This window comes from Globicephala melas, chromosome 15 (assembly GCF_963455315.2).
Source record: "Globicephala melas chromosome 15, mGloMel1.2, whole genome shotgun sequence".
In the NCBI taxonomy this organism is placed as follows: domain Eukaryota; kingdom Metazoa; phylum Chordata; class Mammalia; order Artiodactyla; family Delphinidae; genus Globicephala; species Globicephala melas.
Genome location: NC_083328.1, coordinates 6,911,292 through 6,925,956, shown reverse-complemented (window position 1 = coordinate 6,925,956; position 14,665 = coordinate 6,911,292). Strand labels below are relative to the sequence as shown.

The 14,665-nt window shown below is 57.3% G+C and overlaps 2 protein-coding genes across 3 annotated transcripts; both read right to left on the bottom strand.

The window, feature by feature from the left end:
• Positions 1 to 652: 652 nt before the first annotated feature.
• PCOLCE (procollagen C-endopeptidase enhancer) lies at positions 653 to 6,727 on the bottom strand. 2 transcript variants are annotated; one of them, XM_060284011.1, is made up of 10 exons: positions 5,890 to 6,727; positions 4,935 to 5,043; positions 4,242 to 4,500; positions 3,969 to 4,043; positions 3,181 to 3,305; positions 2,495 to 2,631; positions 1,924 to 2,150; positions 1,581 to 1,658; positions 1,276 to 1,446; positions 653 to 1,131 (listed from the first exon to the last, which is right to left on the bottom strand). In XM_060284011.1, the coding sequence occupies exons 1-10, from the start codon at positions 5,985 to 5,987 to the stop codon at positions 968 to 970; spliced, it is 1,443 nt and encodes a 480-aa protein (XP_060139994.1). In that variant the 5' UTR covers positions 5,988 to 6,727; the 3' UTR covers positions 653 to 967. The 2 variants fall into 2 exon arrangements, with proteins under 2 accessions (XP_060139994.1, XP_030701730.1); XM_030845870.2 differs by lacking the exon at positions 3,969 to 4,043 and having other exon boundaries at positions 5,890 to 6,725.
• A 55-nt stretch (positions 6,728 to 6,782) lies between these two features.
• On the bottom strand, positions 6,783 to 14,023 carry FBXO24 (F-box protein 24). Its single transcript, XM_030845876.2, has 10 exons — positions 13,832 to 14,023; positions 13,492 to 13,590; positions 13,210 to 13,393; positions 12,029 to 12,258; positions 11,556 to 11,790; positions 10,966 to 11,124; positions 10,578 to 10,699; positions 10,181 to 10,312; positions 7,963 to 8,133; positions 6,783 to 7,634 (listed from the first exon to the last, which is right to left on the bottom strand). The coding sequence occupies exons 1-10, from the start codon at positions 13,901 to 13,903 to the stop codon at positions 7,269 to 7,271; spliced, it is 1,770 nt and encodes a 589-aa protein (XP_030701736.2). The 5' UTR covers positions 13,904 to 14,023; the 3' UTR covers positions 6,783 to 7,268.
• Positions 14,024 to 14,665: the final 642 nt, after the last annotated feature.

The window sequence follows — 14,665 nt, the reverse complement described above, 5'->3', positions numbered from 1 at the left end:
TTCAGAGCACTCCTAGAGCTACTTGACATCATGTTTATTTTAGTTTATCTCTGCTCTGGTAGAATTTACTCTCCTGTCCACAAGAGCAGCGACTTAGTTTTGTTGTATTTTCAGCACCGAAAACAGTGCCTGCCATTTGGAATGCACAAATGAATGGGTGACTAGGATGAACTTCTGAGCTGAGATCTCACTGAAGTTAGGAAGTGAGCCAGGAGATGTCTGTGGTAGAGAATTCCGGATAGAGGGAACAGCAAAGGCAAAGCCCGGAAGCAGGTGTGTACTAGAAATGGCCAAGGAGCCAGTGTGATGGAAGAGATTGTAAGGGAGACAATATTCAGAGATGAGATGAGGTGGGAGGGAGGACACAGATCACCTAGAGCCTTAGAGCCCACAGTAGGACTTTGGATTTTATGCTGAGACTGATGGGAAACTATGGAAGAGTTGTTTTAATTCCTTTTTTTTTTTTTTTTTTTTCTTTTTGGCTGCCCCAGGCAGCTTGCAGGATCTTAGTTCCCCAACCAGGGATTGAATCCCAGCCTTCAGCAGGGAAAGTGCTGGACTGCCAGGGAATTCCCTTAATTTCTTTTTTTTTTAAACAGCTTTATTGAGATATCTTTGACATATAAAAATTGTATATACTTAAGGTGTACAACTTGGTGTTTTGATATCTGTAGACATTGTGAAAAGATCAGCACAATCAAGCTAATTTACATATCCATCACCTCCACGTAGTGAGCATTTTCTGTGTGTGTTGAGCATACGGGAGAATTTTGAGCAAAGGGGTGACAAGATTTGACTTACATTCTTCTGTATAGTAACTGTTGAGTTTAATGAATGAATGAAAACAAATCCCCAGAGGAGCACCAAAACCATACAAATGGACATGTGACCCCTTCCTCAAGTCTAGAAACATTTATTTGGATAAGAAAGGGGTCCCTAGGGCCAGGGTCCGGAGGCTGGCCTAGGCTCAGGCTTGGGATCCAGCAGCCTGAACAGGCTTGGAAGGGCACCTCTTGCTGAGGTTGGTGAGGATCTGGTGCTGGGTGGGCCGGTAGAGAACCACGAAGCTCTCTGGAGGAAGGATCGGACCTCTGTTTTCTTCCACCTGGCCCATCAGCAGATAACTGATTCCTAGGGAAGAGGAGGAAGGGATTGAGAGTTTGTGTAACTGAGACCTTATAGGTGTACCCCCTCGTCCCAGTCCCTCAGATTCTACTGCCTCCATCATTTTCATGAGGCTAAGTCCCCCTCTACATTTTCCCACATCTCCGTTACCTTTCTTCATGGGGGGGCACTGCTTGCAGGGCACATAGAACTTCAGGGAGGTGTCAGTGGGGGGAGAGGGCAGGTCCAGGCCTCCGGTTTTGTAAACACCAGTGAGACTGACAGTGACTGTGAGGCCCTCCCCTGGGCCCCGAACCATGGACTTCATCATTCCCGTCACCACTGTGGGAGAGAGAGGGAGAGGTGAGGAGACAGGAGGCCAGGGCAGGGCTGGAACCAGAAGGAGGGGGGCTTTGGGGACAGGAGGGGAGGTTAGAGGAGCTGGAAGGGCAGAGCTGGGGGATGGGGCTGCTTACCCAGGTCGCTGTTACAGAAGTGGCTCTGCAAGGTGCCTGCCCGCCGGCACTGTTTTGGGCAGGAGACACTGGGTGCATCTGGTGGGGGGGGGGGGAAGGGGGGCACTGTTTGTGGAGGGTAACCTACCCAGGAGGTAGGAAGGACCACTTTCCCCACAAAAACCTCATTGCTTTGAACTTGTTCAGAGCTCTATCCAGCTTCGTGTCCCAGCACCCAGTACCAGCCATTAGCACGGAGGCGGCACCCGTGGGTGCTGTATTGAATGAATGAATGAGCGCAGGAAGGAACTCGGATACAACTCCCTCCAGCCTGCGGCCGCTTCCTCTGCCTTCCCAGACTCACCGGGGCCCACCGGAGTTGCCTCTGCCTTAGGCGCGGCCTTCGGTTTCTCCTCAGGTGGGACTTCGGGCTTGACTTTGGGCCCGACTCCGGGCTTGGGGCCCGGGCCTGGCCCTCCTTCGGTGGCGCCCCGCGGCAGGGTCCTGTAGGAGGCCGAGAAGCCGTCGGCCGTGACGCTGAGGTCCGAGACGAACTGGACGAGGAGCTCGTTCCCTTCGGAGGAGATGGGACTGCGGGCGCGGGGCATTGGGGGAGGTGTCAGGTGGGCAGCGCATCCTGCCCCCTACCCAGGCCGGCGGCCTTTTCACCTCTGCCCCTCGGTTGTCTGCGTTAGCTTCCCGATTTCGCAAGCCCCTCTCGCCTCTCCATCCACGGACCCCAGGCCTGGCGTCAAGCCTCGTCTTCTGCCTGGGCCGCTACCCGCTCCGCCCACCCGTTTGGGGCCGGCAGGTTCGCCTCCTGCGGCTTCAGCTCAGCCCCGCCCCTCCCACCAGCAGCGCTGTCCCCCCGCTCCCGCACCAGGCGCGGCGGAGACTCCCGGACGCCGTCACCCACCCAGGTGCCGCCCCCTCACCCCGGGGCTGTGTCGCCGCAGAACTTCCCCAGCCGCTTGGCGTCGTCGCTCACGGCGCCGTTGAACACGCTGACCGAATCGTAGCGGCAGTAGGAGTCGGGCTCCAGGTCAAACTTCCCGAAGGTCAGTGAGATCACCTGGCGGCGGGGCAGAGGCGGAGGCTGCGCGGTGGGACCCCGGGCAGCCGAGGGAGCGGAGCTCTCACCTCTCACCTCCTCCGCCCGGCCGCCGCCTCCGGGACGCTCGCCGCGGCCTCCTCGCTCACCTCCCGCGTGCCCTCCAGCCCCCCTCTTAATGCATTCACACCACAGCTCGGAGGAACACACACATCCACGGGGGCCCTGCAGTGGCCTCGGTCGCCGTAGTCCGCAAGGTCAAGTCCTGGCTCATTCTCAAGGAACAGACCCAGAATCCACCTCCACCACCACTACACACACACCCACACCCACACCCCCACGCACAAATCAGTTTATATATCAGCATCGGGTACCTCGCTCTCGTAAGATTCGTCACAGTCGTAATTTGACATTTTTTGTTTGGGTGCAAGCAGGTCTGGGTCTGTTTTTGCTGCCCACCATGCAAGCTCAGTGCTCGGGACATTGTAGATGTTCAATAAATCTTTGCAGGTTGCATACTGGAGGACGCCGCCTGGGTCCCCGAGGGCAGCCCGGGCAGGGGGTCAGTACCTGGTCCGGGGGCGCGATGATGTGCCAGGAACAGCTGATGCCCGGGGGGTAATCGGACTCGGGCCAGTTGGGCGTGGTCAGGGTTCCCTGGGCCTTCTCCAGCCGCCCCCCGCAAAATTGGTGCTCTGGGGAGGGGAGAGAGGAGTGGGGGTGGGGGGCGGTGGAGACCCTCGGTCAGCTGGAGGAGAACTCTAGGCTGGGAGCCCGTGCAGAAAGCTCAGATGTCTGGGTCTCGGGATGATGGGGCGAGAAGAGAGGGAGGAAGAAGGGGGGTAGGTTAGCAGAGATGGGGCTCGGAGGAGCGGGGCTCCGGGAGGTCTTGGACCGCGGGGGGTAAGTCTTGGACCGCCGGGCACCCAGGCGGGCGGTGGTAGGGGGAGGAGGAATTGACTGGACACGCTCCCTTCTTGCCCCTCCCCCTGACCCGAGGCCACATCGCGAAGCCACATCGCGAAGCCACATCGCGAGGCCACATCGCTCCTCTTCCCCTGGAAGATCCCATCTCCCCGGCCCGGCAGAAAAGTCCCCGTCGCAGCTGGAGAGTCCCCATGTTGTGAGGGTGCCCTCAAATTGGGGCACAGCCCCGAGGCTCCTTTGGGGAGGTCCCTCCTTAAACATTTTAGGGGAGACTTCTGCCGCCAGGAGGAGGTGATGGGACCGCAATCGGGAGCCCCCGGGCTGGGTGTAGGGGGCTCCGGGTCGGGGGAACCTAGTCCCCCAGCCCGGGGGTGCCCCCTCGCGCCCGTCTGAGGGAGCCCGATTGCGGACGGGGGCGGGCAGTTACTCACCGTCCCAGTAACCCCAGGCCGCCCATTCCACCCGCGGGTCGGTGACCCATTTCCGCCTCGCGCCTGGGCGGGGGCCTGGAAGAGGGGGGGGTGGGAGCGGGAAGGAGGGGAGAGAAGACGGGGAGGAGGGACTGAAGGGGCGGTTAGTGAGGAAAAAGGGTAAGGGAGATAATGGGGGTCCCAGGCTCTTGGGGTGGAGGTTAAGGCTGGGGTGGGGCCTGCGCCGGGGGCGGGGCCAGGAGAGGGGGACAGCGGAGGTGAGGGAGGTCTCACCAGTGCCTGAGGTGGCCCGCCCGCTGTACCAGAGCAGGAAGCCTCGTCCTCCCGTGCCCTCGTCCGATGTCATCCTCAGGGTCACCTGGTTGCCGGGGGCAACTAAGGGCGCTGGCCGGAAGGTCCCGCAGAAGCGTCCGAGCCGCTGGCCTGAGGTTCCAGGCCCGGCAAAGACCTCCAGAGCGTCATAACGGCAGGATGGGTGCAGCTCCAGGTCAAAGACTCGGAAGGAGAGGGACACAGTCTGGCCCTCAGGGACCTGATGGTGGGGACAGGGTCGGGGACCTGCAAAGTCAGGCCGGACACAACCAGGCAGAGGGGACTCTTTTTCCCCAAGCATTTCCTACAGAAACTGGGCCTGAAGCAGAGGGGACCCCATCAGGGTGCAGAGCAGAGGGCTTGTGGCTTGTGCAGGGGACAAGACCTGAGGTCTGTGGAGAGACCAGAGGGGATGGGGATGAAGGTGGGAATGGAGAAGCAGGCTCTGAGTTAAGGTGTGAGGATGCTTGCCACGTGTTACTGTGGGCACTGATGCTGTCAGTGACCAGAGGGGAGGGGGCTGGGACTTCCCCAGGGAGAAGCGGCGGTGCTTGCCAGGAGGGGGGTTCCCTTAGCAGTCTGGCCTCTGGCTGCCTGGACCCAGGCCTCGGGGAGACTTGGACAAGGGGACGGCGGCCAAAGGGGCCTTCTCACCGTTATCGTCCAGACGCACTCCTTATTGGCGGGGTAGAGGTTAGGGAAACCCTCGCTTGCCAGGTAACCCGACTCCCCAGTCACATCCCCTCCACACAGGAACACAGGTCTGCAGAACAGAAGAGAGGTCAGGCCTGAGTGGGGGAGTAGTGCAGGGACTGGGGTAGGGCAATGAGCATGGGGGCGCCAAGAAGGGCAGCCAGCGGGATGAGGAAGGGAGGCCCAAAGGATTCGAGGCGGCCTCAGCCAGCGGGGCTGGGACTGGGGTGGGAAATACTCCAGCAGGGAATCAGGAAAAAGTGGGACCAGCAACTTGGCTGTCCCTCCAGCCCCTCAGAGTTCCCACCCCCACCCCAGCAGGAATTCCCGGAATCCTCCTCGGCCCCCCTCCATCATTCCCCCTCCTCGCCCTGCCTGGCAGTCAGGGCCTGGAGCGGCCTAACTACTTCCAGATGTGGACACAGCCTCGAGGTGGGGGGGTGAGGGGGCGGGGAGATGAGGGAGAAGCAGCAGCCAGGGCCTTGCGCTCCCAACCTTTGCCCTGCTCCGGCTCCAGCTAACTACTGCGGTGACTGACTCCCACGTCTCCCACTTGCAGCCCCCTCTTCCCCCCACAGTCTCTGATTCCCTCCTGGAATCCAGATGTACAGCTACCAGGCAAGTTCAAGGTCTTGGTGCTCTCAGGTTCCATGGTGGGGCCAAGGGTCTGGATAGGTGGGGAGACTTAGAGGGCAGAGGACGGAGGGTGGAGGAGTGGGGAGCAGTGGTGACCGCAGGAGACAGTGGTCTTGCAGCAGGGAAGGAGGACTTGGGGGCCAGAGAAGGGTGAGGGCTGTGGAAGATCTGCACGGGTGGTGTGTTAGCAAAAGAATCTACAAGCTCCACAGGCATAGCCCCCCAGGAATCAGGGATCTGAAGTTAACTCAAGCCATCTGGAAGGTGCCGAGAGACCTACCTGGTGTAGTTGGGGCTCTGGCCCTGGGTGAAAGGCAGCAGCAGAGCCCAGGCAGTGAGGAGGGGCCCCAAGAGGGAGGCTGTGGTAGTAGGCAGCATGGCCCGAGGGAGAGGCACTGGGGTCCTCAAGACAGAGGCAGCAGCTGAGTGTAGCAGCAGCAGCAGCAGCGGCAGCGGCAGCAGCAGCAGCGGGGATAATCAGTGCCAGATGAGGCAGCCTTGGGCGTGTGGGCGTGGGGACTGGCCAGTGGGGCGGGCGGCGGGGAAGGCGGGACAGGGAGAGAAGAGCCGGGACAGTGGCGATTCCAGGGGCCTCTCTAGGTCCAGGACACATAAATACTGACCCAGTGTGGGAGCGGGGGTGGAGCAACGAAGGGCAGAGGGAGCATCAGACTCTCAGCATATTCCAGGCAGTCCAGTAACATCATCTGCAAGCCCACTCTGTCCAGTGCCCGAGCATCCTTCCAACACAGCCTCGGGTCCTTCCTGAGGACTCTCCAGCCCACCTGTGATCCTCCCCATTCCTGCTTCCTCAGCACCCAGAGGAAGTCCTTCCCTGGACTCCCAACCTCTAATCACTTACCCACTTCCTGACCACCCCCTGCTCCAGTTTATTTTCCACTTCAAATGTCTACTGTCCTCTCCATACCCGGGCCAGACTAGGCCACGGAGGAAGAATTCTGCTCACCCATCTTCTCTCCCAAATATTTGGAGGTATGGGTGGGGGCAGGGAGGCATGCTCTGTGGGTAAAGGGAGTGTCTTCCTTATTGAGGAAGAGGAGGATGGAGTAGAAAGTAAGGGAAAGGACATGTGAGATCAGATCTGGAAGGGAAACAGGAGGAGGAGAGCAGGGGTGGGGGGGGGTGGGGGGGGGTTGGCTTCACAGGGATGAAGGGAAATGGGTAGGAAGCTTCCTGAACTCAGAGGAAGCGCCTTTCTCAGCCTGATGGACGGAGGATCCAAGTGACGGAACCAAGTAGGCATCGGGTCTTGGCGTTGGAGGGAAAAGGAAGCTGAAGGATCCAGGTGCTGTCAGCTCTGCAGCAACTGACAGCCTGAGCTGCGTCCACTCTGCCTGCCCACCCCTCCCCCCGCACCCCGCCCCACGTTCCTCCCAGGCCCCAGGGTTACAAACCGGGCCTCAATCAGCCTTTTATTCTATTTGTCCATCAAATCTTTTGTCCATGTCAGGTTGGGGGCCCCTCCTGGGCAGCTCCCTGAACATTTTACAAAACAGTCCCACCCTGACATGTCTAGCAGGCCCTAGCCCACTGCATCCCCCTCCCCACGCGCAGCATTCATTGCTGTCATTCCACCTCTCCTTAGCCCCTGGCCCAGGGCCAGACCCTCCCTCCAGGGTTGAGACCAGGAGAGGGGGGTCAGCTGTCAGGGGTTGGGGGGCCTTGGCCAACCCCTCCAAAAGCCCTCTGCAGCATGTCCAGGGTCTCCCAGAAGAAATCCTCCTGTGTGGCCATCAAGGGCATCCAGCCCACGATCACCTTCGTCGTTTCCATGCATTCCTGCAATGTGGGGCAACTGTGGATCTGGCCGAGGTACGGCTCACAGGCCTGCGCCGCCACCCCCTCAGGGTCCTGGGCTGCTTCGGCCCCCAGGCTGGGCTTGGGGGTCCCCGCCACCCTGCTGGCTGGTAGGTCCCGGTAGGCGGGATGGTGCTCGATGTCATGGCCGGACAGCACGTAGAGGCACTCTCTGGTAGGACAGAGGGAGCTGGCATACAAAGGGACCTTGGAGGAGAGACAGGGGGGGAGTGGCTGAGTGGGGCCCCGGGAAGGGGTTCCCAGGAAGCCCCAGCTGTTGTGCTTGTCCTGCTCAGACCAGCCCTGAGCCAGCGAGTGAGCTGGCTGGCTGAGCCCCAAGGTTGTGTGAGGTCGGAGCGGGCCAGCAGGGGCAGCTCAGGGAGAGAGCCAGGAGCCATGGTACGTGGCAGGAAAGGGCGGTGGGTGGTGCTGGAAGATGGGGTCCCTGGGTCCCTGTGGGAGCCCCAGCTACAGTCCTGTGGGCTCTACTGCTCTGGCCCTCCCTGGACGCCCGCTCCCTGGACCCTGCTCTGACCTTGATGTGGAGCTTAACGAAGGAGGCACTTCCCCTAGGCCAGCCTGGCAGGCGGCCTCTGGCCCCACATCCACAGCCCAGCAGCTCCTTGCTGAAGTCTGAGCGCTGGCTCAGCACCAGGGAGTGGTTGAGGCCACACCACAGGGCGACGGGACGCTGCAGATAACGTACCTGAGAACACAGGGCAGGGTCCCTAAGTGGGGAACACCAAGGCACCGTGGGGAGGGGCCGGGTTGGAGAAGGGTGACAGCTTCTCCTAGGGAAGCTAGGGGGAGGGAGGAGGTGGGCCCCAGAGTACCCTCCCCCTCCCCAACGAGGTCCGCCCTGCCGACTGCAGACTGGCAGCTATCACTCCTCCTTGGTTCTCCTGCAGCCCGTCTGACCACAGGGGCGCTAGCACGGCTGTTGGTTCCTCCTCTCGGTTCCCTGGAAAACAGGCCTCTTGCCTGAGGCCAGGGCCTGCTATCTGCTCCCTGGTCTCATCCCCCAGGCCTGGGCCTGTCCAGTCTCTCATTCTGCCTTCCAGCCTCGGGGGAGGAAGAGCCTTCCTCCCTGTCCCTGTGTAGTTCCAGGTTAGGCCCCTGGAAGGGCCTGCCTCCCACTGCGTCCTTCCTTCCGTCTCTAGCATTTTCAGTCTGTCATATCTTTATCTTTCAAAATGGCCACTCTTTTGGAAAAACATTTCCACCTGATTTCTGCTGCTTCCTACCTCTGTCTTTTAGGCAGTAGGACTGGCTACGTGATCAGTCTGAAGTGGACCACATTCTTGGTCTCACCACAGCCAGTCTCGCCTGAGACTCCCCACTCCCCACTACACTACGACTTCTCTCCAAAGGCACTGGACCTCCCAGCAGCCAAATCCCAGGGCCTCTCCTGCACGCTTGCTCCCGAGACTGTGAGCGCTTTACTTTTGAAGACATAGATAAGTAATTTCACGGCCATTACAGGAAAATTATAAAATACTGGCAAGCAAAAATTCATTTAAAAATCACTGGAAGCCCCACCACCCACTATTAACATCTTGCTGGACACTCTTCCTCACTGTTGCCTCAGCAAATATATACACGCAAGTTGTATATTTTTAAACCAAGATGGGATTGTGCTGTGTAAACCATTTCACGAATTTTTTTTTTTTTTTCACTGAAAAATATGGTATAGCCATCCTTCCATGTCAGGGAGCGTATTCCTTCACTATCACTGTCACCACCCCCTCCTGGGTGAAACTTTCTGTGCCCGTGGCCTGTGAGACGTGGCATTTGAGGGTGTGTCTCTCTCTCAGAGACAACTCTTTCAGTCCCTCCACCCACAATCATGGCGACCACCCAGCTTTGCCCCTCTGCCTCTACTTTTGTCATTTCAACCTTGTTCCAACTTGGAATCCAGCTAGACATTTCTACTTTAGTGTTTTACTCTCACTGCAGAAGAAGCCTAAATTCACATTCTCTCCTCAAACCAGCATTCCTCGCCCACTGGCATGTTTACCATGTCTATTGCCAGAGCCACCTTTGTCCTACCCCACTGTCCTCATATCTAGTCAGTTTCCAGAGACTGTTCGTTTTCTTTCACTACACCTCATGTCTCCATTCCTCTCTGTTCCCGCCGCCACTGTACCAGCCCCAGTCCCCTGTCTCAAATGCTGGTGTCATTCAGCAGCCTCCCGGTGGGCCTCTCACTGTGCCCTCTGGCCACGTGACCCGTTCTCCATCATCCAGGGGGTTGCCTTCTCCTGCTCCAGAACCTGCAACGGCTCTTTCCCAAATCGATACTTCTGTAGGCTCGCAAACACCTATATACCACCTCGTAGCTACTGAGTTCCAAAACACACTCTGCTCTGGTCAGGCCGGGCCTTCCACCGTCCCAGGGATGTGCAAGCTTCGTCCCCATCCCCATTACATAGGATGCCTTTCCCTGTACCCACCCGAATCCTATCTAACCCACTAGGCCCTGCTTACATCTCACCTCTTGGAGTTACTTCGGCCCACCCAGGTCTCCCTGCTTCACTAAACTCTTACTGCACTTGTAGCATGAGCCACACAGCATGCACCTCGTGGTGCCAACCCCGGGTGAGATACAGTAGCACAGGCGTTACAAACTGGTTGGCTTAACATCCTAGGGAGTAGAAAGTGGATTCTATGGAAAGTAGAGATGTGGAGAGATCCAGGGGTCAGGGAATTAGAGGAAGGGGGGCAAGATGAGAGTAGCTGGGAAGCAATCTCACCTGTGTGGGTTCCCCTCGGTCCATTTTGTCCCCGGTTCCCAGCTGCCCATATCTGTTACTTCCCTGCATAAAGATTCGGCCAAATTCATCCACCAGGCCAAGGTGATTGTAGCCAAGAGCACAGAATAGGACCTAGGAGGTAAGGTAGAAAGGAGAAGTGGGCCTTCAGTCGTCTCCAGGGGAACTCTGAGCTCCAGTATCTCACAACTGCTAACCTGCCACACACAGCTGATCGCTTTTGGTCTTGCCCTCTAGGTCACCCCACTCCCTGGGTCCCTTGTCCCTCGCTGATCAATCATTTGATTCCTGCTCCTGTTTCAGACCTTCAGTACCTTGCGGGCCCCCTAAGGCCCCGCCCCCACTGGTCTGCCCCCAACCCCCCACCCCAGGATCCTACCTTGGCAGGCAGTGAGACCGGAAGTGGCATCTGCTGGTACGTGGGGTCAAAGGCTTCAAGGGTTCCAAAGAGATCACGATACACCCCTGGGGTATGCACCTCAAAATACACTCGCCCCTGGTCTGGGGGGTTTGGAGCCCTCAGCTCAGCAGCTCTGGGCACCCATTTCCTAGGGATCAGGCCCTACTTGGGATGAAAGATGTAAGATCTGGGGAGTCTCACACCCACTAGAAATGCACCAGCTATGATGTCTGGGAGCTTAAACACCTCTTTTGACTAGGATGCTCTATGGGTACCCCACAGAGCTGGAGTAAGGATAAGGGAGGGTTCTGTATCTGGAAGGTCTGTCCAAGGCTGGGGTCTGGAGAAGAAGGGAGGTGGCTCTTACCCGTAATGTAGAGAGTACTTCCCTGGTTGGAAGCCATGCAGGCCACACACAGGTGAGGGAGGTCATGGGACACCTTCCTCAAGGTCAGCTGACCTGTATAGGAGTGTGGCTGGTCCAGCTGGGCTTCATTCACTACCAAAGAGTAGATCTTTCCTTCCTCTGGGGGAGGGGGCGGGGAGGCAGACAATTGTGTGGGGGAGGGGACCCTCCAATAACCACATTAACCTCCCAAGAGACTCCCTAAGCCATACAGCATGAGACATTTGCTGCCCTAGAGTGGGGCTGGAAGGAAAAGGGTAGAGATGAAATAAGGGGGCAGTGACCTCAAGTATCCCAGCCTCCAGCCTTCACCACCGAAAATCAACCAGGGGAGCTCTTCAGTGTGAGGGATGAGTGCAGAGAAAACCGAGCAGTTGGATTTGGCGGAATCCAATTTGAGTGTTGGGAAGAATGATGTCTGGGGGTTCAGGGCCCTGCCTAGCATTAAGAAGTTCAGAAGCAGGGAATTCCCTGGCGGTCCAAAGCTTCCACTGCAGGGGTCCTGAAGAAGCTGCAGGAAACAGTTTGCAAACCACTGCTCTAAGCCTCACCTGTGAGGAGCAGCAGGGTCCGCTGGCTCTCCAGACCAACCAGCACCATCTGTTTGAAGCTCATGGCGCGGTGGAAGGTGATCTTGAAGACCCGCTGCCCGCTGGACTGCAGGTAGACCTCGACACAGTCGCAGGACTGGCTGTGGGCTGTGTCCACCACTCCCGGCTGCTCCCGAGTGGCCAACACATAGAGGTATTTACGGTAAATTGTGTCACCTCTCGGGTCCGAGGCAAACTGTAGGAAAAGACAAAGGTGTCCGGGATCTCCAGCCTTGCAGTGGGATGAGGCTGGGGCAGCTGGATCCTGGGGTGGGAGATGAGATACTTGGGTCCAGGGCTGGGAAAGGCAAACTTGGTTTCCAGTTCCTGGTATCGGAGGGTGGCTGTCCTAAGGATGCCACCTCAGGACTGGTGTGGGCCCTGGGTTCCCGGAAAAGAGGTGGGGTCTCAGCTGCTGGGGTCCTGGTACTCACATCCTTGGCTCCGTGACACAACACAACATAGCAGCAGGCCCGCTTCTGGCCAAGGGTGGAGGAGACCAGGGCATTTTTCAGGAAGAAGATGGTCCCCATGTAATCAAGAATGAAGATGTGGTCCTTGGTAGGCAAGAAGCGGCGGTAGCCATGGGCCAGCACAGGGGCTACACTCTTGCTGAGACAGCGGCGGCGGCCCCCAAATGCCTGGAAATACAGGCCCTTCGTGTCTGCAGAAGGGAAGGAGAGGGAGGTTTAAGGGGTCGGGGAGGCACAAGGGAGATGAAACAGAGCTTGGGAAAGCTAGATTTCTCAATGGATGGGTGTTTAGCTCCTCTCCATCCCCAGGCCTGGGGAAAGACCTCTTCCAAAGGGCACGTGGAAAGCTCAGAAGATATCTGAAATTATGCCCCATGTCTGAACTAAAGTTCTCTGCCCCACCTCAGCCCAGGGCCACACACATGCTTCTAAGTGAGCACTTCTTTGGTCCAAACTTGCATCAGAGACATCAAAGGAAATATAAGAATGCATAGAAAAGCAGAAAGAGGTGTGAAAAGGAATGACTGGGAAAGGCCAGTAACCCTTCCACACCCCTAGCTCTGGATCTGCTATCTGCATCTCCCTTCATCTCCGTTGTGTGAGACGAAGTTATTGGATAGGGGCTCCCTGGGAAGGGAGGGGACTAGAGCATATTTCTCAACCTGGGGGTGATTTTTGTCCCTCGGGGGACATTGGCTGTCAGAACTGGGGGAGGTGCTACTGGCGTCTAGTGGGTAGAGGCCAGGGATGTTGCTAAACATCCTACCATGCAAAGGACAGCACCTGACCCCTGCAAAGAATTATTTGGCTCAAAGTTTTAATAGTGACAATGTTGAAAAATCCTGGTTTAGAGGAGGGAAAGCTCCAGGTTTTGGGAGAGGAGGATATCTCAAGGTAAGATATGGAAGAGCTTGAATATGGTGGGCAACTTGGCAGGGATGCTAGGAATGGGGGCTCTGGGTGACAATGTCTGTCCGAGAGCAGCTTTAGAGACTTGGAGTAAGTCCTTGTTGGAGTATGTTTAAATCTAACAAGTTTCTTCCAGAGAAAGGGGCCCATTAGGCAATTTTATGGAGTAGGAGGGATCCCAGAATACGGTAGGACAGAAGCAGAGAGAACTAGAGGTTCCCGGGAAGGTGTACAGTTCAGAATCGCAGCTCTCTTCCAGGGCTGGACCCCAGAGCCCTGCTCTCGAAGTCGAGGACTGAGCCGGTGACAGATGCGTTTCCACACGCCCTCAGAGTCGCACACTTCGTGGAAGTAGTGGCAGGTCTGACCTAGAGAGACTACATCTCTGACTGGGAGGAATGAAATGATGTGCTCCACCTGTGGGGGCAGGAGGGGGAAAGCAGGGGTCATGGAGGCCCCTCAGCAGCCCCCAGTCCTTTATTCTCAGCACCAACCCGCCCCCCCCAAGGACTCACCAGCTCTGGGGGGAACAACTGAATAGATATAGGGTTTCCTCTCCCCTTCTTCTCTTCACCCCCAGGCTCTGGGCCACATGAAGTGCAGCTCCGCTTCACCTACCCAAGGAGAAGAGGGTGCACAGGGGTTCCATGAGGGTCATGCCTCTTCCTTCTGTTAACTACTTATTAACCACTACCTTGGGGGCTCTGGGCTGTCAAATCCTCCCATCTTTCTCTCTAGGTCCGTGGGTTTACCCTTCCCTGTCTGCCTTGTTCCCTGTCCAACTTCTCCACATAACCCCTCCCCTGATCTCTGGCTGCCATCTTGCGGCCTTTGCTTCGCCCCCTGCCCCCTCACCCTGAGCCCCACCTCCGGTCTGCAGAGCCCGGTGACTTTTTGCAGCTTTCGTTTCTGGCTTCTCCTCACCATCCTGACTGCCCCCTCACTGCTCCTGCCCTCAAATCTCTGGGCCCCTTGGCCCCTTGTACTCAGCTCCCTGGCCTTTGTCCCTGCTGCCTTTCCCACACCATGCCCCCCCGCCTGGGCTTGGGGAACCTCTGGGGCCGCTTTGCCTCCTAGGCCCCTCCCCTATGTAGTCCGGGTCAGACAAACCTCTCTGTGACCTCACCACCCAGCCACTGTGACCTATTTCCCCCAACCTTGCCCGGGATTTTCTCTCTTAGCTCCTTGGTTCTAGCCCAGTTCTAGCCACCCAGTGGCTCATGGGATATGCACAGGACAGGAGCAATAAAGTGTGAACTACTGGTAGACGAGGCCTTTACTTTCAGGGAGTAGTAGGAGGTTTTTCCACTTGATACCCTTTTAGCACTAAGTGTAGAGAGACACTGGTGAATTCTTCACATCTCCGCAGTCCAGAGCCTCCAGGGAATTTGTAGCTCAAGGATATAAACTAAAAAAAAAAAAAGGTATAAACTCAGTTTGACAGGTGAGGGGGCAAGGTGACCCTGCTAATTAGACCATCTATCTCATGAAAACAGGCATCACATGAAAGTGGGCACAGCTGAGCACAGACTCAGGCAAAACACATCCAAAAGCAGACTGCTTTCCTGGGACAGTAACATGACTGCATGTATGAAGGGCAACCTCTTAAGGTGGAAGAAAGGGATGGATTTACTCTGAAAGCTTAGGTTATCTCCCGAAGTCTAAGCTATTAACTTACTCTTACGGCGG

Excerpts from the sequence above, each read along its gene's own strand:
- PCOLCE (XM_060284011.1), bottom strand. The coding sequence starts at position 5,987 with ATGCTGCCTACTACCACAGCCTCCCTCTTGGGGCCCCTCCTCACTGCC. Across the intron at positions 2,632-3,180 it reads TCATCGCGCCCCCGGACCAG|GTGATCTCACTGACCTTCGG; the intron begins GTACTGACCCCC and ends CCCCGCCGCCAG. Across the intron at positions 1,132-1,275 it reads GTGCCCCCCCATGAAGAAAG|GAATCAGTTATCTGCTGATG; the intron begins GTAACGGAGATG and ends CCTCTTCCCTAG.
- FBXO24 (XM_030845876.2), bottom strand. The coding sequence starts at position 13,903 with ATGGTGAGGAGAAGCCAGAAACGAAAGCTGCAAAAAGTCACCGGGCTC. Across the intron at positions 11,791-12,028 it reads TGTGTCACGGAGCCAAGGAT|TTTGCCTCGGACCCGAGAGG; the intron begins GTGAGTACCAGG and ends CTTTTCCTACAG. Across the intron at positions 11,125-11,555 it reads GACCCTGCTGCTCCTCACAG|AGGAAGGAAAGATCTACTCT; the intron begins GTGAGGCTTAGA and ends CCCCTCCCCCAG.